Source organism: Eulemur rufifrons, unplaced genomic scaffold, assembly GCF_041146395.1.
Source record: "Eulemur rufifrons isolate Redbay unplaced genomic scaffold, OSU_ERuf_1 scaffold_125, whole genome shotgun sequence".
Classification (NCBI taxonomy): domain Eukaryota; kingdom Metazoa; phylum Chordata; class Mammalia; order Primates; family Lemuridae; genus Eulemur; species Eulemur rufifrons.
In genome coordinates this window covers 128,132-153,273 of record NW_027182907.1, presented here as the reverse complement: position 1 = coordinate 153,273, position 25,142 = coordinate 128,132, and the positions used below count along the sequence as shown (strand labels likewise).

The window sequence follows — 25,142 nt, the reverse complement described above, 5'->3', positions numbered from 1 at the left end:
TCTTAATTATTCTGGAAGGTCACTGTTCAAGGATGCACCATACATCCAAGGCAATTTTACTCAACCGTGTTTAGAAATTGTGTTCTCAATGCCTGGAAAACCAAACCTCCATTTGAGTTTGCTAATGTCTTCGTGAACATTTTTGACCTGGGCTCAGCATTTGCATTAAACAGAAACTTTGAAGAAATGGCTCAATTTCTCAAGAATACCCACACACGTGCACACACGCATAGTGCTATTACTGATAATGCAGCCCTCGGCTACAGACAATGTATCAGAGCTCCCAAGGGGGTCTGAATATATTCCACTGAACCGAAACACAGTCTCAGCTCTCTGCAGGCACCATTCGCCCTTGCAGAACTCCTAGGAAACATGCGACAGCCACATTCATCTCAGATGCTGTTCGCACCACTAGTGATCTATTCCATATGTCTCTTGCTAGAAAGAAAGAAAGGTTTCTCAGATTGGAGGGAATAAAATTCATCAGCAAGAATTCCGAAGGTTTCAGACTTCTCAGTCTATGAGAAATGACTTTCTTGTCTGATCTGTTGCCCTCCACAGAGCCTTCGGTGATCTCTGCATCAGAGATCTCTGCATCAGCAGCGGGGTGGGGGGGGGGGAACCAAAGCACAGCTCCCAGCATTCCTGAAATCCTGCTCTGACAGCTCCTCCTTCCACCCTCAGGCAGAACTGGGATCTTCAGGGGAGAGGAGCAGCTTAGTGGTATCTCTCCATCACCAAAAATTCAGGTTGGGCAACTTTAGAAAAGAATCACTGGAGAGTCCCTGTGCTTCCAAGAAGCCAGGCCATAGCCACCTGCCCCAGGCAACACCCGTATTTGTAAAGGAATCACCATGTGGCCCGCAAAATAGTTAAGGGCAGGAACCCAGACTGGTTAGACCGTGGGCCCCATTCTTTAAACTTATTTATAACTTATTATTCCTGCTAACCCAGCTCTGCACTCAGCTCTTGGGCCTCTTTTTGCAGGAAGAGAGAATCCAGTGTGTTTCTTCCTTTTAAATAATACGCTCACAACTGAATTTTTAAAAATTGTCTTCTATTACCGTTTGGCTCCTACTACCGTTTTATGGAAAACGCACATTTCCACTCATAGTTCAGCCTCACTCAAGAGCAGCGTTTGACATGAGAAGGCCACACCCTGAACCCACATGAAGTGTCCCTGAGACACGTGTCCACAGCACAGACACACAAGAGAAAGTCACTTTGAGGCCCTCGGGGATGTGGGGTGACATTATGAGACAGTGAAAACCTGCTGGCTTCCTAAAGGCCACGGCCGAGCATTTCTGTGGGGCTGTTTTGTGATGTCAGGTACCGACTGCATCTGAGCAATGTTACTAGGCAGAAGCTTTTCCTTACTTTATGACCATAAACATTTTCAGAAAGAATGCCACCAAAATTTCTAGGTGATTTGAACACGTAAGTAGCTTTTATATCCTAGATGTGGCAGACAAACCTTTTAGCCACATTCTCACAGCGTTTTGGGTCCCATCCCCCTCTCAAGGGCTTGTAACTCCTCTTCTTGCTGGAAATCGCGGAGGGCCAGCGAGGGAGAGGAGGCTGCATCAGAACAGGACCACCCCAAATACAAACAGGATGTACGAACACAGCTCTGTACCTGCTGCTGTTACATATCAAAGCCTGAACACAGTCCGGGTGGTGTCGCAGGTATTAAATAACGGTATTATCTGGAGGCAAAATAAAAGGCTCAGTCCTAGAACTAAGGCAGCTAAACCAATTCCACGCGGCATATAGCTGCCTTCACGAGTTAATGTATCAGCTAGAAAATCCTTGAGCTCAAAAGGGCCATGGAGTAGCTAGAGGTTGGAAAATTCTAGAAAGATCAAGGCTGCAGGAAAACAGCCCTGGATGGGACAGGCAATGCCGCGAGGGTAAAGGGCATGGACCTCAGGGTCAGAGAGACGAAGGCTCAAGACCCGTCTGCGCAACTTACAAGCTGGGTGACACAGGGCGCCTCAGCGTCAGCTTCCTCATCTGAAAAGTGGGGGCAATGATCGCCCCTGGCGCTGGGAAAACTCAGATGAGAAAAGCACCTGCAAGAGTTGAGCACAAACACGACACAAACCTGAGTTCTCCTCCCCACTTCGTACCCAGCTGACAGAGCACAGGGCTGCCCGCCAAGGCCCCCAAATTAGCCACCCCCCGTGTGGCCGAGTGATCCACACAGTCTGACTGCAGAGATTCACGGAGAGCATAAAGAATAAGAAGGAACAAAGAAGTTGGGTCTACAAGGGTTTCATTAGGGGAAAAAAATACATTCCTCAGGTTTAAGAGGAAGACGGTTTGTGTTTCTTTTTAAATGAAAGAAAATCTTATAATGTCTCTTTAAACCTTCTACTATTTAGCTGTTTTCTTTGGAATCAAAGGGCCTAAGAAATAAGACCAAACTCTCAACACAACAGACAAGTCCCTTAAACTCTGCATTTCTCTGCCGTGAAACGGAGATAATAGTACAGCATCTGCTCCTCCCCGAGCTCCGTCAGGGACTGACAGCGATGAACCACGGCTGCGGACGGGCATCGCCTCACGGCTCCCCCTTCCCCGCGCACCCCTGTCTCTGACCACAGCCCGGGCCACCGCTGCGCGAGCACTTTCCTCTGCTGGGCCCTGTGCTGGGAACGGGGGAACTAAAACACACTGGGTCCCGCCTGCTACACGCTTCCACATGCAGGTGCAGGGATCGCGCAGGGTGCAGGGGGACGCAGGGGGGCACAGGGGGGCGCAGGGGGGCGCAGGGGGGCGGAGGGTGCAGGGGGGAGGTGGGTGCGGGGGGAGGAGGGTGCAGGGGGGAGGAGGGTGCAGGGGGGAGGTGGGTGCGGGGGGAGGTGGGTGCGGGGGGAGGAGGGTGCAGGGGGGAGGAGGGTGCAGGGGGGCGGGTGCAGGGGAGTGCAGGGATCGCGCAGGGTGCAGGGGGGTGCAGGGGGGCGGGTGGTCTCCTTCAGGCCGCAGAGCATCCAAAGGGAAGGGAGGAAGGACCGTCCCTGGAACCTGAGCGCAGGGAGGCGTGAGGACAGGCGGGACGGACGGAGGGGAGAGGCCAGGCAGGTCCTACACGGCGAGCTCCAGACTCCGGACTCCACCGAGGCAGCAGCTGGGACGTCTGTGTGGGTGTTGGCGTCTTTCCGCCCCCCCCCCCCCCCCCCCCCCCCCGTATTCTCCAAGAAGGGGGTGACTGTGATGAAGAGGCGTTAAAGCAGCAACGTACAGTAGGCGACTAAGACATCAGTGGCCACCAGAGAAACTGAGCAGAGGGGCATGGGGCCATGTCCCTCACCAGCGAAAGGGGCGGCCAGCCGGGCCCACCTCCGGGCTCTCCTGCCTGGCGCCAGCGTGGACTCCGCCGCTCGTCACAGGTGGGCAAGACCCGCGGGGAGGTTCCTGCAACAGTCCACTATTTCACTACATGCCCAGGTGCTCTCCTCACGGCCAGGAACACGAAAGTGAACAAAATAAGCAAAGTCAATGCGGAGCAAATAAGCAAAACGCCAGTAAGCTTGAGGCTTGGTCTCCTGGGGTTCTGGCAGGGACGGGCCCAGGGATTCTGCCGCCAGCCCCACTCCGAGCCCGACGCGCTGTCTGAATGTGACTTGCGGAAACCCAACGTCAATCCGAGAGGGTCGATTCCGATTCCAGAGGCGGGCACGAGTCCGGAGTTCAGAGAGTGACAAGAACTGACATTAGTACTGTCGCTCTCCAGCATGCCCCAGGGAGAAACATCTATTACAGCCCGGCAGGTATTTCCTCCTTTTCTGTTAAAAGCCCCACAGATTTTCTTGGCGAAGTAGCCTTCCTCCATGCCCATGCATTCATCCAGTGACATTTCCGGCACCTTCTACGTGCCAGCTGTGCTTCTGAGTGCCGAGGATACAGCAGTGATCGGAACCAACAAGGCAGAAACACTGGAGCTTGCATTCCAGGGCTCGGCCGTCTGTCCCAGGCAGAGGTGACTGCACCCCTGTTTCGGGGGCTCGTGGCCACAGCACAGCCAGTCAGAGCAGAAGTCCCCATGGCTCTGGGGTCTGCTTCAAGGAACAGCATGTGGCCCTCACCAAGCCAATCCTGAGCTGCTTGCTGGAGCGGTAAGGAGAGAGGTGCTCTCTTTTCTCTCTTTCTTGAATTAAGAAGATTTAAACCTGGAGCTTCAGGGGTCACCATGAAGAGACGACCTGCGGAAGCCTGAATCTGACCAGCAAGAAAGCAGAGCCGAGAGATGGACAGTGAGCAAGCCCTGGTGACCGAACCCCTAAATAAGCTGTGCCTGAAATACGGCACCCCTAGACGATGTCTCAGATCCAACAGATTGACTGATTTTGCTGAAGCCTCTGTGAGCTGAGTTTTCTTTGTTTTTGCAACGAAAGGAGGATTGTCATGAAGCCTGAACAAAACCAGATCAGCCAGGATCACCGATTCCACGACTGACACAGCTGTTCCCATCCCAGGCACAGCGGCCCCAGCGCAGACTCCCCCCCTCAACCCAGACCACGTCCAAACACAAACCTGCGCTGGGTCCTGTGGTCAAACGTGGCTTCCCCTCCTCTCTCTCTCTTTGCTGAGACCACTAGCCTCTCGTCAGACAAAGAGCTTGTCAGCAATGACAGCAAACTCCTCTCTCTTCCATAACCTTCCGCTGTCCCTCTGCTCCTGGGACACGCTTGTAAAATTGGAAATTGACAAACGGGCCCAGGGAAGCCCAATGTTTGCCCCGTTCTTGCATGAAACTTCCCATTTTCTTCATTTTCTATTTTTCTGCTATACAACTTTATTTCCACTGAGGAGTTAACAGTGCAACTTCTACCCCTGAGGAATGTCGCCTTTTGAACTAGACCTCAAAGTATTAAGGAAATGAAATAAACTCAGATTTTTCTTTTCCTGTTAGGAAGGAGAGGCAAAATAAAACTGGCTTCCTGACATTACTCTTGAGAGCAAACCTTCAACGTGACAAAAACGATAAGGACTTCTCTGCGAACCTAAGAGGCAGAAGTTACTGGAAGGCTGCTTGGGTCGCAGGGCCAGGGAGGTCCCAGGATCACAACCCTGTAAGATTCTGACTGGGACGGCAACTTCACGCAGCTGACTCACAGGATCTTAGACACAGGGCTGATTTCGAGAGCAAGGTCCACCTGCCTGAGGGTTTCCCACGCCCCACTCAGCTTAACTGTGTGAGGACTTGCTCTTCAGTGCTCCAAGTGGAGCAAGACTCAAGACAGACACAACAAATACTATCTTACGTTGCTCCACTTAGCCACTCCACAAGGTATACATACCTTAAAACAACATGTTGTACACAATAAATACACCCGATTTTTATTTGTCAATTATAAAAAGTACATAAGAAATGTTATTTGTTTTTTAAAAAAGAAAATCAGATTGGGCAGTGAGAAAGGATAAGCTATTACACAAACCCACACTGGCTGGAGTGGGCAGAGGGTCTCGTGAGAGCACAGTGTCAGGGACGAGGAGAGAGGCTCAGGGAAGGCTTTCCCACAGGGAGGAGCAGCTGAGCTGGGTCTTGAAGGCCGGGGAGCCCAGCAGTGGACACAGGAGAAAAGGGCACTCCAGACAGGGGACAGCCTGGCATTGCCAACGTCACACCCAGCAGATGTGATGAATGGTGACTTAGGACACACAGAGCAGAATTTGTGTGTTGAGATAAGAATTAAAACATTCAAAGTAGTCACCTTTGGAAATTATATGCTTATTCCAAGGATATTTTCTCTGTTCAATTTCTTTCTTTCTTTTTATTTTAGAGACAGGTGTCCCCTTGTTTGCCAGGCTGCACTGCAGTGGCCGTTCACAGGCACAATCACGGCGCCCGGATCCCCTGGGCTCCAGTGATCCTCCTGCCCCAGCCTCCCGAGGAGCTGGGACTACAGATCCATGCCATCTCCCCCGCTCTCTTCTCTGCTCAGCTTCTAAGCTGTTTTCATTCTTTAGTAAAGCCTCAGTGTCTTCTGAAGATGATTTTTTTTTTTTAATAGAGCTCTAGACTTTTATGGCCAAGTCTGATGAATACGGGCAGTGATCCAGCTTGGGAATATTAGTTTAGGTAGAAAAAAGCAGGTGAGCTATGAAGTAATGTCACGTATTTTCTTGAGTAACTGATAGGCTGGGCCTCAAGTCGGTTCCAGAAGGAAAAAATATTAAACAACAGCAGAAACAAGATGACGACCTGACTATATCAGGGGCTAAGACTGGCTTGGAAGGGACTCATGAGCTCAATCTTGAAGGGTCAACAGGAATTTTAGAGGCACATGACAGTATAAATTCTGGTATGTTTGTTTTTTAAAAGGCTCCCTGGAGTCACAGCTCCTGAGAGTGAGAAAGGGACTAGAGGCATATCTCATCCCACTCACAGGTCCAGACCTTCCCTCGCGAGTTGCCATTTGAACTTTCAGGTAAAAAAATGGCTGGAGTAAGACCCTCTACTGAACTAAGAACACAGCTTTCCTTGTACAATGTGTCACATGCTACACGGACACGTAAGAGCAGCAGCTGTTATTTAAAAGCCATGCTAGATAACTATTTCAGTGTCTCCCGTAACTATCAAGGAATAAATCAATCTGAGTACCAACAAGAAGAACGCAAACATCAGCATAACAAAGTAGAGCAACATAAGAAATTTCTAGAAGTTATTTGACTAGCTCGCCTCCAGTGATGTGTGATTCAGAGGAACACACATCATTTTACATGTTTGCCAATTTCCCTGTTTCTATACTGAGTCTACCTTGCAAAGCAACATAAGGTTTTAAAAGCTAAGAGATCCTTAAAAAATTATTCCAAGTATTTAAAATGTATTTTTGAAATGGACATATGTACTTGCACTAATTTTTCTGAAATTATTACTAATATACCTATCCAATATGTATTGACAAAGAAAATCTACACCCTCCCCAAATCATCACAGTGTGATTAGACAGCTTCTAAGAATCACCTCTAAGTTCCTCGTTCTCCTGTGTGAACTTACGTTTGTCATATTGCTTTTGGCTATTTTTTATATTAATAAAAGGATATTTCTTGCCACTCATACCTACTGAACTTGGTATTTATTATGTTTAATTTTAGTTCTTTGTTGAAATGTAACATGCAAAGTGCCGTATTAAAAAAAGCTTAGGCCGGGCGCGGTGGCTCACGCCTGTAATCCTAGCACTCTGGGAGGCCGAGGTGGGCGGATCGTTTGAGCTCAGGAGTTCGAGACCAGCCTGAGCAAGAGCGAGACCCCATCTCTACTAAAAATAGAAAGAAATTATATGGACAGCTAAAAATATATATAGAAAAAATTAGCCGGGCATGGTGGCGCATGCCTGTAGTCCCAGCTACTCGGGAGGCTGAGACAGGAGGATCGCTCGAGCTCAGGAGTTTGAGGTTGCTGTGAGCTAGGCTGATGCCACGGCACTCACTCTAGCCTGGGCAACAGAGTGAGACTCTGTCTCAAAAAAAAAAAAAAAAAGCTTAAACATATTTAATAATAAGTTTAATTTTAAAATTTAGGGACATTAATATCTATTTGTCCATGGTTTAAATCTACTTATGTTAAAATACACAACTTGCTGAGGAGTATGTGTCCTCATAAACATGGAATCTATCCAGATCTATCTGCCACTTGCAGTCGGACACAATCTCAAACTTGAAATGTTACTGCAATTGCTTTTTTTCCGTACTATATTACTGTGAGGTTAAGAATTAAATCCCACACCATGTTGTGTATAGACTAGAAATGACCATGAGACCAAGAAAGGGACATACAATAAAATCAAGGTAGTTTTCCTAAGGCCTGAAATTACTCAGCCTTAGACCCACGGAGCACCTGAGCCAGGAAGCCGTGTCCAAACACACGCCACAGTCTGAGACTCTGACCGAGAGACTCTCACCGACACCTGCTCCTTGTCCACGTTTAAATAGGTCACAAGCTACAATGCACAATGCTACACAGCAAAATTTGACAGTTTTAAGTTCCTAGCACAGTTAACTGAAATATTTTTACATTAAGACATACGCAGTCATGCAATTATTAAATATGAAAGTCCAACCGATTCTTCTATTTTAAAGATTCATTTTTCTATTATATTAGTGAAGAACAATAAAAATCCAAAACATAATATTTTTTAGTAAATCATAAGTTTAACATTAAAACAATCATTTTTTCCTAAGTTTTCATATTCAACTGCTTCTCTGCATTGAAATACATGAAAATGTCTCTGACCTGGAAGTACTTCTGACATGGACCACCGGGCGTCAGCAACAGTGCAGGAAATGGGTTATAATTTGGAATCTAAAAAAAAAAAAAAAAAAAGGGATCATTTGAGAAATTAAAATCCCAAACAACGAAGCATAAAAGGAAAAAAGCATAGCAGTGAATATCCCTCCAAAAGCTATTAAAAATACTAAACAAATTTCAGCAGATAATGTCCACATTTTTATTTATTTATGGTTGGTCATGCCTTTTTTGACTGAAATGTGATTTCCCACTTAACCACATTTCCCAGAAACATTCATTGAGGTTGTCCCCACGCCAGGCCTAGGCCATCTATCTGTCTGTCTCAAGTTTCCAACGCTTTTTCTCATTAAACACACACAAATTCAGAAGCTACTATGGAAAAAACTGGTACATTTTGCCACATAAAAATTACAACCTTCTGTTCTGGGGTGGGAGGGAAGGCTATAGACATCGTAAAGACAAAAAATAAATTTTTAGAAAATTACCACCACAGATAAAATAAAAGGGCTATTTTCCTTTATATAGAAAGGGCCCCTTAAAATCATTAAGAAAAATACGAACAAGCCTATAGGAAAATGGGCAAAGAACAGGAACAAGTTCCAAGAGAAACACAAATGTCCAATAAACAAAAGTAACTTACCTCACTCAAAACTTTAAAAAGAACAGATTTAAATAACGACGCCTAACGGGATTTCCTGTATCAGACTGGAAGATTAACAAGCTCCGTGACACACCATCTAAGGCAAGGACACTGGAAACGGGAATTTTCAAACCTTGCTGGTGGGAGTAAAACCTGGCAAAGCCCTTTGGGAGGCCGTTTACAAATACCCTCCGCAAATGTAGAAGGCAGGGACCCCACTGCTCAGCAGCTCCACTTCTAGGAATTTGTCTTTCAGATAAACTCACATGGCGTCTATTGCTCTAAAATCACAAGAGCAGTAAGGACCAACTGTCGAGTGGACGGCTGGCTCACTGAAGTATGACACACGTACGATGACGTGCTCTGCTGCCGTCGGGGTCTACGTGAGCTTCCGTGAGAGGAGCTTTCAGAGCGATCACCGACAGGTGAGCAACACGCACAGCAGCGTGATCTAATCTGACTAACACTTTTAAAAGCATGTACGTGCACACATACATGTGCACACACACGCTGGGGCACACTCACACACTTGCATTTACACACAAAATTTCTTAAAGGAATAATGAAGATCTGGACACTGGTAAAGTCAAGGTTTACCAAATTAGATGCACAGCAAGGAAAACTGAAAACAGATCTTGTTCTCAATTAGGTGCTACCAGGAATGTCACCGAGAATGACAATCTGTTATATCAAGTCAAAAACGGACACTGCATGATTCCATTTATATAAAGCACAAAAACAGGAAAAACCGATCTCTGTCAGGATAGTGGGCGGGGGCGGAAAGAAACAAGAGGGCAGCTTCTGGGATGCTGGGAATTAGCGGCGATACAGTGTTTCCTGATCTGGATGTGAAAATTCACCGAGCTACATCCTTCTGTACACACTTCCGTATGCATGTGATGCTTCCATGAAAAGTTAAAAGAAAAGATGAAATGCTGGAGGTTTTCTAAAGCATAATTCGAAAGCAGAAATTTCGTATTTGCAAAAACTCTAAATTCTAATCTAACCTTTCCAAACTAGCAACCTTTGATGGGCGTTACTTTCAACTTTATGATTCTGATAATGATCTGACAACCTGTTCTACTGATCCACGATACACTTTTAATTATATTTTCACATAGTGTGGGTTGGGCTCATCACTCTGAGTAAAAGGGTGGGCTCATTTTAAACTATCCTGAAACAGCAAGAGATGCTTCCTCTATGCACCTTTTTCTTTGCTCTAAACCACCTTCCTCCTCAACTCCTTAAAAGCATTTCAAAATTCAGTTTTCCTTTTTTTTTTGTTTTTGGCTTCAGTACACCTTAAATTATATGCAGAGACAGAGATGAGGCAATTCAAGAAAATGGATACCAGTGGACAGAAAGCCAAGAGAAGGCTCATGTGAGCATTCTGAAAAGGCTTGAATAAAAACCGAGCATCTGCACACAGTCGGCCCTCTGTATCCCCAGGTCCTGCATTCGTGGATCCAAACCAACCTCAGCTCCAAAGCGTGGCTGGGCCCGTGATGGACACGTACAGACTTTACTGTCCCTGCCGTTGTTCCCTAAACCACACAGTCTGTCTACTCACACGGCATTCGCACTGCGTTAGGTAGTGCAAGTACTCTAGAGATGACTCAAAGCATGCGGGAGGATGTACGTGTGTTCCCTGCAAATCCTACACCACTTTGTATAAGGGATTTGAGCATCCTTGGATGCTGGTGACCATGCTGAGTCCCAGAACCAATCCCCTGCAAATACCCAGGACGACCGTACTTTTTAGTGTCTTAAAATAAAATATTCCTGTTTCCCTGACCTGAAACAAACTCCAACTTCTATAAAGTTGAGAATTAGACATTCTGCTGATAATGTCGTATTATAAATGGCCCTGCGCTACTATCTAACCAACACTCACTCCACACCTGCCGTTCGTCGTACATTGTGCCGGGAGCAAGGGATGCTTTAGTGATTAAGACCACATTTCCCCTCTTGTGAAATTTATAGCCCAGTTAGGGAGAAGGATATTCATCACAAAATTACTCAAATCAGTGTATAAGTACATTCTGGAAGAAATAACTCAGTTGCATGAAAAAATGTATCAAAGAACACATGCCATACTGAAGAGTGAGGAAATACTTTCCTGAGAAAGTGAAATTTCAGTTGCAATTTGAGGACTAAACAGGATTTAGGTAGGTAAACATTTATGAAACACCTATAATGTGCACAGCATTTCCTGGCCTGGGGATGCAGCACAAACATGCGGACTATTTTTCCCCAGGCTCTTACGTCCCTGATGAGCAAGTCTGACCCAGCAAAACAGCCTGTGAGAGGGACTCAGTGGTGTGGACTAATTCTACACAAGCAATAAACTGAGAAAACTTAACAGCAGCACCTAGAAGATGGGAAGACACCGTAGATGTGGAGGGTTTTAAGAACAATCCACAGCCGTCCGTCTGATACAGCAGCTATGAGCAGCAACACAGAGCTACGGAACACCTAAAAGGTGACTCGTGAACTGGAGGAACTGAAGTTTTTATTTAATTACAGTTAACTTAGATATAAATTTGTAAACTAATATTTGACTCTTAATGGGAAACAGGTAAGTTTGAAACTTCTTAGTGAGTACTTTTTCAACTCTAAATTTCACAAGATCTCGATACAGATCAAGTATTTCCAATGAGTATTTTGCATCCGAGTTGGGTGCTGTGGTTGTAAAACGCATGCTGATTATGAATCCTTAGCATGGAAAAAATGTAAAATATCTCAGTAATAATTTTTAAATACTGATTCCATGTTGAAGTAATAATTTAGATATGAATTAAATAAAACACTGCCAAAATTAATTTCACCTGTTTGATTTTTTTTTTTTTAACGTGGTACTAGAAAATTTCCAACTACATGTGTGGCTTGCACTGTATTTCTATTGGAGAAGCCCTGATGTGGGGGATGCAGACAGATTCGAAACTCCCCTAATCAAAATAACGTCTCCTTTTCCCAGTAGAGCAAAGACTGGCAGAAATGCTACCTCGGCTGTGATGCTGGAGATTTCACCACATCCAGACCAAGTGCCCTTGTTTCCACAAAAATCACACACCGAGTTCAAAGACGTTGGGGACCGATGGCAGCCACTGCAAGTTCTGCACTAAGAATACACCTGTGATTTGGGGCAAAGCATAAAACTATCTAAGTGAAACAGTCTCACGACTGTTCCCTCCAGCTATGTCCTCACGTGGCCCACGAATGGACGTCCCTAATGCCGACATGCCTGTGGTAATGCTCTCAGGGCTCAATACACGTCCAACGGGACCAGAGAGGGAGCTCACAACCCCAAATCGTGAAGTGCTATTAAACAAATAAGCAAATTAATGAACAAATAAAATGCCCACTTGTCATTTGGTTCAGTATAAGATGCTATGTACATTTATATGATCCCAAAGGATGAAAGATTTGGATAAAAATCAGACCAAGAATTCCACTTTACCTGTCTCCCCCAAATGCTGCTAAACAAGCCTGACAGTTTCCTCTTTCTCAATTTCCCTCACTCTTCATCCCACTCACCCTCTCCAGACATCAAGCACCGCACGCACCCTCTCTAGACGTCGAGCACCGCACACGGCTCCACAGCTCCTCTCCCCCCACCGGCCTCGTCCTCCCCACACCCCTCCCAGATCCACCTCAGATCCACAACGCGGCACAGACTCCGCGCTGCTCACAACCACCGCCTCACCCCAAACCTCCGGAATTAATTTCTTTCAGCCACTGACCACCTAAGGCCCAGCTGATTCCAGAACCTCTCATTCACCCAAATCCTCCATTACCTTCCTGTAGCTACTTTCCTGCAAACTCTCGCCCAGTGCAGTCCTACCAAACCTGACACCCCCTTTCTAGAGCCAATAGCTGGGAACCCCTCTCCTGTCTGGAAGTGGAAGTCATCAATCAAACAGTCCTCAGATGCTGAGAACTGCTGTCAGTGCGGCAGCTGTAAATGCAGACTGCCCAAGGCGCGTGCCGTATCGGCAACTCAGACAGTACGATTTGCACGGCTGTCGGTAACATCCATTCCAAAACGCCAAACAATTCTTACAAAATTCCAAAAAAAATATTAAATACAATTATCTTTCAATGACAAAGAGTGTTCACTTCTGGCATGTACAGTGTATATTAAAACCATGTTTAGAACTTCTAGGTGGAGATAATTACAAACACGTGTCCACCTGCGTGAGTGCGTGGTGGGGTGTTCGACAACTTTGCAGAGTGAGACGTTCTTGGCTGCACAGGGAGGCCAGGACATGCATCACCCCGGTCTCCACCCAGAAAGTGCAAGCAGTGGCCCCCTTCCACGCTCCCCAGGACACGCATCACCCCGGCCTCCACCCAAAAAGTGCAAGTAGTGGCCCCCTTCCACGCTCCCCGGGGGGGTGTTCTAGCCACCCCTAACTCCCCAACTTTGACAATTGTGACCTCAGCCCAGGGTTATCATGTCTTCCTAACTCATTCGACACTTAAGTCCTGTATGGTCTTAATCGATACGTGTGTGTGTGTGTGTGTGTGTGTGAGTCTATTCAACTGTCTTGTCCAACTGCAAACTGTGGTTACCGTCAAGTACGAGCATCAAGTGACGCGTCACAGGTTGGTTGCTTTGCTGAGTGGCCGGCACACCCCAAACAGCCAATAAATGTTCACTGCTATTATTTTTTCTTGCACGTATGACCTGTGTTCTCAGCTAGGCTGTAAGACTTCTAAAAAAAAAAAAAAAAAAAAAAGCAAAGTGCCTTGGAGATCTTTGCACACCCAACATAAGAACCTAATAAATTGTGGTGGCCCACATCTTCTGTATCTTTTCTCTGCCCTGTCCGCACTTCTGAAAATGTTCACAAGTAGTAGACTGAGTCCAAGAATAAAGAGAAGAATTGAAATTATAATGAAAACATTCTTTCTGCCATTACTGAAATCATCATCGTAACCTGCCAAGCACAGGAAGGGCTGTCAAAACACTGTTGGCACGTGCTTGCTCTTGAAAATCTGCAGGGTTACATTAGCTGATGAACACTTTTAAAGTATACATTGCATTCCAGGATTAGATCCATCTACAAGTACGTACCGATTCAATCTTATTTTAAGAACTTAACCCTAGCCAGGAGCAGTGGCTCACGCCTGTAATCCTAGCACTCTGGGAGGCCGAGTCGAGAGGATCATCTGAGCTCAGGAGTTCGAGACCAGCCTGAGCAAGAGCGAGACCCTGTCTCTACTTAAAAAAAAAAAAAAACAAAACAGAAAGAAATTAGCTGGACAACTAAAAATATATACAGAAAAAATTAGCTGGGAATGGTGGCACATGCCTGTAGTCCCAGCTACTCAGGGGGAGGCTGAGGCAGGAGGATTGCCTGAGCCCAAGAGTTTGAGGTTGCTGTGAGCTAGGCTGACGCCACGGCACTCCAGCCTGGGCAACAGAGTGAGACTGTGTCTCAAAAAAAAAAAAAAAAAAAAGCTCAACCCTATTTTCAGATCTATAAGATGAAGCAGTTATATCATATGACCGGGGTTTCTTACTGAATGTTTATTATGTGCCAGGCATTGTGCTAAGTAGGTTCTTCATAAGGCTTATCTCATTTATCACTTCCCAACAAGCCTATAAAAGGGTACTATTATTACGTCAGTTTTACAGATTGAGAAACTGAGGCACAGAGGATGGGTCACCCATCAAAGATCACATTGGAGGCGAGCGAGTAGCTGGTGTCGGCTGTTTACCTCCACAGACCAGGCTCGTGACCACTGTGCCATGTTTACTGGGACTCTCTCTCTTGAAGTTGACTCCAATAGCCTGAATTAATTAACTCTGCAAGATAATTCTTACATTATTAGAGCTCTTCTGAAGTCCGTGTCCAACGTGCTGACACACATGCAAACTGAGAACAAAGGAGGTGCTCGACCGCGGACCAGCAAAACCCGAGTCTCCTCTTTCCTCATAGCTCAGAAAAGCAAAACAGAATAATTGAGAACATGTGTGAAATTTTAACTCACTCTGGGGGCGGGTTCTAAAGTCAGAAAATAAAGCAAAACTCAACAATAAACTTACTCTGAAAAATCCTTTAAATTGCCTGTTTAGCACAATACACAGCTTCAGTTAAAGCAAAATGCGTATCATTTTGTGACATACACACAATGAAGAGTATTTGATAAGTATACATACATGCAAAATGTTACTACAATTTCTTTTATTGCTGCACAGAAGAGAGCAGAGGTGCACACACTGAATTGGTCTGTAACATCGGACTCTTGGGAATGAACTTGAACTTTTTTAATTTTGGGGACGTTAACCGTCACTAGTAATAAATTTCTTGCCATCCACATATATGGGCACTGCACATCTGCTATTAAAAATTACTGTTCTGGAAGAGCCTAAATTTACCAGTCATAGAACTTAAAAGGTAGAGAAAAAAGTTGGAGCTCAGTAACCAATAGGATCTCTAGTTTCTATATGTTAAGCAAAAACACACAGGACATTGATTTGTGATTCTATCTCTTGATCTTACTTTATTCTATGTTCTCCAAGTGAGATTTCAAAACCAATTCCAAGAACACTATCAAACAAAGAAAAATACGTACAGACAGAAAAAAAGCCTGTTTTCTGAAAAGTATCTCGGGGGAAAACGTCAACAACTGGAAAAGAAATATTTCCAAGACAGAACATTAATTGCAGATTTTTACATTTAAGGGTTATTACCTTTACAACCCTTAACCAGAAAGTTTTTAAAGGAAGAAGCTTCATGCTTCCCCCACAAAAACACCTGACCCCCAATTTTCACATTTCAAAGGCATCAACGTCTGCAGTTCAGAAATAACACAATGCTCATTGTTTCCAGGAAGTGCCCGTTTAAAACATGCTACTGACCAGCTGCAGGGGGCCGACTGCAGTAATGGCCCCAACCAATCGCCCCTCTGTACCCTCGCCCTCTGTTTGGTGACCCTGCAGTCCCCTTCCACTGGCTCTGGGCTGAGCTGGGACGTGCTTTGGTCAGTTAGATGTTAGCAAACGGGATGACACACATGCTCAAAAAGTGTGAGTCCGTTTGCAGCCCCCTGACGAGGACGGGCCCTGTGCTCCTGGCTTGAGAACGTGCTCGGCCGGCCTGCAGGAAGAATGCTGGAGCCCTGGGTGGGCAGCTGAAGCCTCTAGGTCCGGGGCCATCTTTGACCAGCTGGTGCCACCCAAACAGCCCACACGTGGGAGCAGACTGCGGAGATCGGATCTGTCCGCTGTCCTGCAGCTGACGCCAGGCCCACGAGCGAGCCCAGCAGACACTGCCGGAGGAACCACTCGGCCACCCCAGAAACACTAACGACTATTGTTTAAGCCACTGAATTGTAGGGTGTTTCACATCCTTGTGGCAAGAGATGAATTATACACCCGCTATACCCACAGCAGCCAAATGAGGCTGCAGAAGACACAGGGATTGAACCTGAACTGATCTGAGGGAGGTTCGATGTTCTATGAGGATCCCGCTATGGGGAATCCACTTTTCTCCTTCAGACCTACGCCCGCCCTGGGTTACCGGGGCTGTGGTAATCACTAGGGGCTGCAGCTGTAGCTGCTGCTGGTACCTTCCTTCACAGACACCACCAGGTACACTCCTACGCTGTCACAGAGCAGATTTTAGGTATTTATCATAAAGACATATAAGCAGCATCATTTCTATTAGAAAAAAAAAAAAATCAGAAACCAGTTAAATGTCCATCAGGAAGAAACTGGTTAACACGTTAGCTGCCGTGTAAGGTGTATTTAACTCAGGCTAGTTTTGACGCCGGGGCCTTGTGGGGCATATGAAACTCACATGTCTCATTGATGTCCTTATGGTTACAGTTAAATTTCATTGCATGTAACTCAAGCACAGAAAACCATAAAAAATAACAAATTTTTCATTAAATCAGAAAGGATTGTTCTGCTTTTAAAGTTTTTATTCTATTTCTGTAATAAAACCCTGTGGCCCCAAGGAAAAAAATTTTTTCCCAATGCCGCAGTGTTAAATGAAGTACCACATCCTACAATAGAATACACTACGCATCACTTAAAAGTGAGGATGCTTCTATATTTAATTACATAGAAAGATCTTTTCTATGTCACTGAACTTAAAAAAAAAAAATGAGTACATCGGGATTCCCTAGATAATGCTTTCAATTTTTCTGTCTGAAAATTATCATAATAAAAAGCTGGGAGAAAGGCAGGATGTACAGAGTCATTCTTTCATAAAAATATTTTTAAGAGCCAGGCGTGGCAGCTTACACCTGCAATCCTATCACTTTGGGAGGCCAAGGCGGGAGGACAGCCTGAGCCCACAAGTTGAAGACCAGCCTGGGCAACACAGCAAGACCTCATCTCTACAAAAATACAAAATTATCTGGGTGCCTCTAGTCCTTGCTGAGGCAGAGGTGGGAAGATCATTTGGAGACCAGGAGTTGGAGGCTGCAGTGAGCTACCATCGAGCCACTGTACTCCAGGCTGGGTGACAGAGAGAGACGCTGTCTCAATCAATCAATCAATGTAAAACTTTTTATGGTAAAATAAAACAGATGGAGAAAATCATACAAGGCAAATAGCTTATTATTATAAAGAAAACACTATCATAACTACCACCCAGATCAAAAAACAGGCATTGTTTATCCTCCATGCACTTCCTCTCCCTTCCTCCGAAAGTCAGCAGATCCTTGAATTTATGGTAATCACGTCTTAGCGTCTCTTCATGATTTTATCACCCAAGTGTACAACTCTGGTCAGTATAGTTAAGTGCTGTCCATTTTTAGAAATTTGGTAAGTCTTGTAAGTCACATTGAACCCACACCCCTCCATCCTTTTCTCTTCCTTATAACGGATTTGCTACAGAATCTGGGCTGTCTGAGCTACAGACCTCCACATCGTGGGCTTTGCTGGTGTGTGTCTAACTCGTCCTCCAATCTCAATTTCCGAATCTACTGCAAATTGGCAAGTGGATTCAGAGGCTAGAACAGAATGCATCCAGCCCATTTCGTGGTTCCATCTTTCATCAGGAAACACATGATACCTGGCTTTCACTCGTCTCTTAATGTTGGCAGCCGTTGGTAGTCAATGCCTGGATCCAGTGAATCCACAGGGGTTAGAAAATGGTGACATTCTAATTCTCTCATTTAATTCACCTATTGGGTGGAATAATTTCAGGAGATGCTTCCCTTCTTCTACGACTTGGTTATGCAGATAAGCAAGGCAGGATAAATACTTGATTCTTTCCTAGCTACATTCAAGATAATGAATTGATGTTCTATTAACCTGACAAGGTAAGCAATAATTTTTTTTAAAGTATCATGACCTCATAGATTTAAACGTATTTGCAATTCTTATTTTTTGGCTAGTAGGAGACTCTCACGTTGGCTCCTAAAACATGCTCTAAGAATCTTTGGCAGCTTCCTTGCTATCATCTGGAGATGTCCCAGCCTTGTATCTTCCCAGTTATTTTTGTTGTTTGAAACTCTCTCCAGCAAATTCCTTAGGAAGAGCTCACAGGAGCAATATTTTCCTCCACGCACTTCTTGCATGTTCAGAAGTTTGTGTTCTTTATGCCTGAAGGTCAGTTTTGCTGGATATAAAAATCTTGGCTCAAGTTTTCTTTCGAGGACCTTAAATATGCTGTTCCATTATTCTTTTGGCATAAGAGTTTCTGTCCAAAAGTCTAAGAACAATCTAATTCTCTATTGCTGTTTTTCTGTTTTTGTCTAGGTGTCCAAAGGACTTTTTTCTTCTTTTCCTAATCCGATAGTTTTAGGAGACTATCTTGGCATGGATTGTTCTAAGGTGAAATTCTAAAATATATGATTTGCTCTTTCAAAATGTGGTTTCAAATGTTTTTTTCAGGAAAGTTTTCTTGAAATATAGTATTTATACCACTCCTTTGCTTTAGTTTTCTTCTCTCCTATTACCTGTATGTTGGATTTGTTTTGTCTAGCTTTAATATTTATCAAAGTTTCCCAAATTTTCTTTCTTTTTTTTTGGAGAAGGAAAGAGAATTCATTCCTTTTGTTTGTTTTACTTTTTCCTCCCTTTTGTCCTCTATTTCTGTTATGGTAATATTTGTGGTATTTAGTTGATTTTGTGTTCCTTCTAACTTATTTCTAAAATGATTTTTTATCATTTCTAATTTCTTGAGTTCTGTCACCTTGTCTGAGTTTCTCTAATTCAGATTTATGCTGTTCTTTCACCTCATATAATTTTATAATGATCTCTGTTACCTTCTTTTGACCTAGTTATTATAGTTTTAATCTTTTTTTTTTGAGCATGACTTTCGGTATGTTTTCATTGTCACTAAGGGTATTACTCTATTTGTTTTTTTTTAATATTAAGTTTATATGAGATTTAACCTTGTTAGTGTTCTGTCCTTTTATAAAATTCCATGTATATTTCTTAAATTTGTATAATCTTTTTAATGTCTCTCTCTCCCTCTCTGAGGGAAGGAACTATATCTGCTTCATCCATCAATGTATTTCCAGTGTCCGGCACGCACCAGCTGATCGATGCGTATCAATGGTTGGTAAAGGAATGAATAGAAAAGCTCATCAGAATGTTAACAGTGGTAATCTCCAGGTGGCTGGATTTAGAGAAATATCTTCTAATGTTTTACACGTTGCTGCTTTATCTAACATTTTTTATAATGAGCATGAAGTATTTTTATATTCACAGCAACATAGTTATTTTCAATTTGAAAAAGTTTGCATACGAAGCTGTATGTGTGTGTGAGAGACACACACACAGATCTTTAAAAATAAAGAAGTTACCCCCCCCATGTCTTCTATTCGTAAACAAAGCTCGGGGTTGAAGAAGGTGACAAGGCTGAGTTTTACTGAGGAGACCAGGGTTAGAGTTTGTGCGAAGGGAGGACAGCAGCACCCATCTGCTTTCCGTGCTGGATTGGACAGACTCCACAGCTCAGAACACGTTAATAGGATTGCCTGTAGAGAGAGGAAGGAACTTCAGCAGCAAGGAGTCCTGCTGTGACAGTTTGGCACCGTATGCCAAGTGGCTCACGGCGCCTGTTCCTGGAGCAAAGACGACGTTCTTCATCGGTTCTTCACCCCAAGAGACTCCAAATCCACAACTGAGAGATGCCGGGGCAGGGACTTAACCAACCAGAACAATCCCCACAGGAACGAGACGAAGCCTCCACGTGCCCATCAGAGAAACCTAAGAGACGAGCTGCCTCACAAGGCAGATGGTCTTCTCCGGTTCTGGGTTTTTTTTTTTTTGTTTGTTTTTTAACAAGATTATTAACGGAAACTAAATAGTGAGGATCTTGCTAAATTGGCCACAGAAAATGATTTCCTCTGAAGCGGAATGCGTGAGTTTGTGAATAAGAGATCTCGAGCTTCCCCACGGGGCTGCCAGGGTCGTCTGGGGAACCCCCATCAGACGGGGCCACTGCAGGGCCGTCCCACCCGGCAGCAGGGACGCCCCAGGCTCTGGTGACAGAGGGGGACGGCGGGGGTCTCGCTGGAAGAGCACTGCAGTGCGAGTCAGGACACACGGGGTCCGACCTCTCGATCCACGATGCTGAGGAACCTGGCTCACGTTTGTCACTTGCTAGTTTTTCTTAGAGAAGCTCATCATCGACTCCCCTGTCCTGTCTTGGTACTGGGGACAGATGAAGTTAACGAGGATGATCACTGCCTGGCACAGACCACACATGCGAAGTTGTTGGTTTGTCATGTGACTTTGCTTAAACAGCCTCATTCCTGGATATGACAGTCCTGTCCTACAGTATTGGGGGACAGGGAATGGGGTGTTTTGAACCCAAAAGAAGATGGAAAAACTATGTCCATTTCTGTTCTCCTCCAAGCCCTAAGACACGTTTTAAGGGGAAGCCGAGGCAGATGAAAGGACCCCTCAAAGGAAACTCAAACTCCATGCCGGATGCTTGGCTGAGCCAGTGCCAGGCGCCAGGGGTCTTGCACGGTTGTGGTCAGGATTCACCAGCCAGGGGAACACCCCGGTGGTCCACTTGGGGCTCGGCTACTGCGCCTGGGTCCTGGCCAAGCCCGAGGACAGGGCCCTGGGTGACATACTAAGTTACTGGCCCGTCGAGGGCTCCTCGAGGCTCCACAACCTGGTCCCCAACTGTCTCAGTCTCACACAAATCCCGGGAGGTAGGTTTCCTTTTTCTCCTCGTTTCACGCAGGACATTGAGCTGCAGCAAGGGTGAGAAACTTGCGTAACGTAAGGAGCTAAAAACCGCAGAGCCCGGGCTCCAGTCCTGGTCTAATGATTCCACAATTCTTGGTTGAATGTTCTACTCCACTGCCTCTTTCGGGAAGTAGAAAGTGGGCTGGAGCCAGAGAAACTGCGGCTCCGAAGACCCCGTTTGCAGGGCTTACCTCTCCCCGACGGGCCGCAGGATTAGGGAGCATCACAGCCGAGGAATCAGGAAACGGCTTCTGCAGCCACATCTGAGCAGCACAGAGCTTCCTTCTAAGATGCCCCCAAACATCTCGGGAGCTCTCCGGGTCTCCCCACATTCTCGAAACCCTTGGAATATTTCCTGATGTTTCTAACATCACATCCTCAATTTTTCTGCATAAAAACCAAATCCATTCTAAGTTTCAAAAGTTACAGTGAAATCCTATTTCAACACATTATGTATGTGAATCAATACTGATTCCACCATATAGTGGCTTAGAAGGCATTTGGCCATTTTCTTAACGATAATACAGGTGGAGCATCCCAAATCGGAAAACCCAAAATCCAAATGCTCCCAAATCCAAAACTTTCTGAGTACTGACATGATGCTCAAGGGAAATGCTCACTGGAGCATCTCGGATTTCGGATTTTCTGATTTGGGTTGCTTAACCAGTAAGATCATGCAAATATTCCAAAATCTGAAAATATCTGAAATCTGCAACACTTCTGGTCCTGAGCATTTTGGATAAGGGTTACTGAACCTATCATTTCTAACACGTATGTCACACTGAGTGCTTCCCAGGCGTCGTGTTGAGACTTCCTACATATTAACCGTTTCAACCCTCTAACCACCCTGCGAAGAGGGAAAGCGACTACTGCCCACGTTTCACAGTTGCGGGAACAGGCAGCGAGATGCGGAATAACTCGGCTGAAGCCATGTATCTAGCAGATGGTGAAGCAACGCTGCTGTAAACCTCACTGAACCTCAGTTCTCTCCTCTCAAAAACAAAAATATTTACCACACACGGTTACTGTGCAGAAACGGAATAAACATACAAAAAGTAACGTAACACAGCACTTGGATTCCCCTCCCTCCTCGTATTGCTGGGTCATTCCAAAGCACGATGCAGAAACGTTTAATTAGACGAGAACAAGGAAATGCTTTCCTATAAGTGTCTCGTCTGCGTGTCACAGCACCCTGTGGACGCGAGTAGGCCATCCCCACTTCACAGAGGGGAGACTGAGGAAAACGCGGACCTTCCGCTGATGACTGAGCCAGGATTCCAGTCCACACACGCATGTTGTTTTCTAGCAGTTTTTAAGAGGTGTGAGGACAGGGACAGACAAGTCTTCCCCATGTAGCCTGCAAACTCCACACAGAACCAACGCTAACGGGACCTGCCCGTGTTGTCCTTCCCTGAGAAATCAAGATCCAAAGCCATAATCAAAGACCGAATAAGTGCAGCTACAGTTACTAACCCTGCACAATTAGCAGCTCTTCTGAAAGGAGGGGGGGAACCGGAAGAGGGAGGGAGGAAGGAGGGAGGGAAGGAGGGAGGGAGGGAGGGAGGGGAGGAGAGGGGAGGAGGGGGGAGGAGGGGGGAGGAGGGGGGAGGAGGGGGGAGGAGGGAGGGGAGGAGGGAGGGGAGGAGGGAGGGAAGGAGGGGAGGTGGACAGAGGACAAGGGAGAGAGGAAAACATCCCCGCTTGCGGAGACAGCTGGCAAACACAAGCCCAGGCTGCAAGCTCTGTGCTCGCTCCTCCACGTCAGGGTTTATCTCCCACAAAGGCGTCAGCTACTTATCCCGGAACAACCTGCCGTCCCTTCCGGGACCCTCAGCCGGGGCCTGCACAGGGGCCTTGGAGGAGATGCCCAGCCAGGATCGGGCCTCAGAAAGGCGCAGGAGCGAGAAGCCGGGCTCAGACTCGGGAACAGGGCGTTTCCTCAGAGGCAGGATGTGTTCACAAAGCACGGCCAGGCCCTCCGTCTCCAGCCACAATCGCTCTCCACATCAAACTCGGGGCAGGAAGGAAAGCGCAAGTCGGGAATCACAGCCAGGGGGGACGTGACACAAAGGTGGCCCCTGACACGCAGACCCACGCCCATCCCCTCCTGTTCTCACGCGGATCCTTAAGCTGGGAGAGGACAAGCTGCCGTAGAACTGTGACCGCCTGAGTCACAAACTGCCTCAAACCCCGCTGAGACCCGCGTGGGCCCAGCACCCCCTAAGACCAACGGGCGTGGGGGGCCCCAGACACACAGAAACCTGAGAGGACACAGTCACATGCGTCTTGTTTCTAGACAGTCTTCCCCAGATTCCCAGGCTCAGCACCATGGCACTGGCTGGTCAGTGAGACAAAACAGGGCTCTGTGACAAGCCCCCACCCTCCCCCCAGATTGTGGGAACTCCCCTGACTGGGTGGGGCGGGCATCTCAGCGACACCCCAGGCATCTCTGATCCAGCCCCTCCCCGGCACCATCACCGTCCTCAAAGTCATGTTTGAAGTCTCCTCCCCTCACCTCCACGGTCCCCAGACCGTCACCGGCCCAAGCTCTTGCCAACGCTCCTGCAGGCCTGTGACCCACTGTCCCAGCTCCCGTCTGCCCCCCTGCCGGCCCACCTGCCCACGCCTGCAGATGTGCCTTCCTGGGAGAATCTTCCGCCTTCGTCACCACCACACACACTCTAGACCAGTGAGGGCCAGGACCCAGGGCTGGGCCACCTGGGTTTGAATTCTGTCCCCCACACCTCCTTTGGGTGAGTCACCTCACCGCAGCTTCCCCAACCGTGAAGTGCAGGTGAGGAGGAGAAATGAGAATACCGACAGCAAAGGCACATCGTGGGAACGAGATAGGTGCGCATGAAAAGCACTCAGAACAGGGGCGGCATACAGCAAGTGCTATAGGTGAGTGTCAACTGTCACCGTCACCAACATTGGTATTTTAAGAGCTCCCCACTGGCTGCCGAGTAACCCCCCCTCTACTGACGGGCTCTCAGGACGCTCACGTTCAGGCCCAATGGGCTGAACCAGCCCCGACTGGCCACTGCTCTGGGCAGCACAAGCCGCTCCCCAGACACCCAGTTCCAAACAGGGGGTCACACCAGGCCCCCCACTCTTCCCTGAGCCTGCAGAGCATTTGCCACTCACCACGCCTCCTGCCCTTGCTCTGCCGGGATGCCCGCCTCCGTCACGGCCTGTCGCAGCCTCACCCGTCCTCCAGGACGAGCTCAAACGCTGATGCCACGTACGGTGGGACCATCACGGACTCTGGTGACGGCAGTGAGGATGCCGATGCCCCAGCAGGTCCTGACGTCCTGTTCTACCCGCCCACGTTGCCACTTTCTGGTCCACCTTAAAGAAATAACCTTTCCCATCAGTGGAACAAGGCCGTCAGAACAAGCGACTTACACAGCCCTCCTGTGAGGTTCCTGGGCTTACTTCCTGTTTCTTGTTCCTCTGGAACCCTCTTTCATTAAAGAAGAGGGCACACAGGGTAAACACACACATTTTTATTTTTTAAATGAATGACTAAATTATTCCAGGTCTCAAGTTCCAAGGCTATGAAAAAAGTGGAATTTTACCAGGTGATGTTCAAAGTTCCTTTCCCTTTACCATTTGGTGACCCTACAACTTATGGGCCCTTTTCCCCTCATGGACTAGAAGACAATTGTCCTTTCGTACCTTCTATTGTCTCCATGCAGCAGGTCACACAGCCGTTCCCACATTCTACACGGAAAATAATCCCCTGAGTATTACGAATACATCCAAAGTCCAAGACAGTAAAAAGGAAAATACAAATTATTTCCTCCTACCCCTCAATTCAGCAGTTGAGAATTTCAGGATACATTGTTTTCCCATAAACATACAGAACCAGCCCCCAAATTTTCTTAAAATCGCCAGTTTATAACTTAGCCACAAGAAATTTGAAAAGAGGCAGAAAATTTAATACTATTACCCTGAAATCCAATAAAGCCTGTTGGAGCTTAACATTTTCAAGCTCAGACTATTTATGCTATTACCCCTAGCACTTCTATAATTTCCTATAAAGCCATAAACATATACAGTGCAGTTTA

General features: G+C 46.3%; 1 protein-coding gene across 1 annotated transcript in view; it reads right to left on the bottom strand.

Moving 5' to 3' along the window:
• Positions 1 to 25,142, bottom strand: part of LOC138379713 (amyloid beta precursor protein binding family B member 2-like) — a 171,755-nt gene that overhangs the window by 101,214 nt on the left and 45,399 nt on the right. The window contains exon 4 of the mRNA XM_069464836.1: positions 8,240 to 8,308. Within this exon, the coding sequence (XP_069320937.1) occupies positions 8,240 to 8,258 (19 nt within the window). The 5' untranslated portion in view covers positions 8,259 to 8,308. The remainder of the gene's footprint in view (positions 1 to 8,239; positions 8,309 to 25,142) is intronic.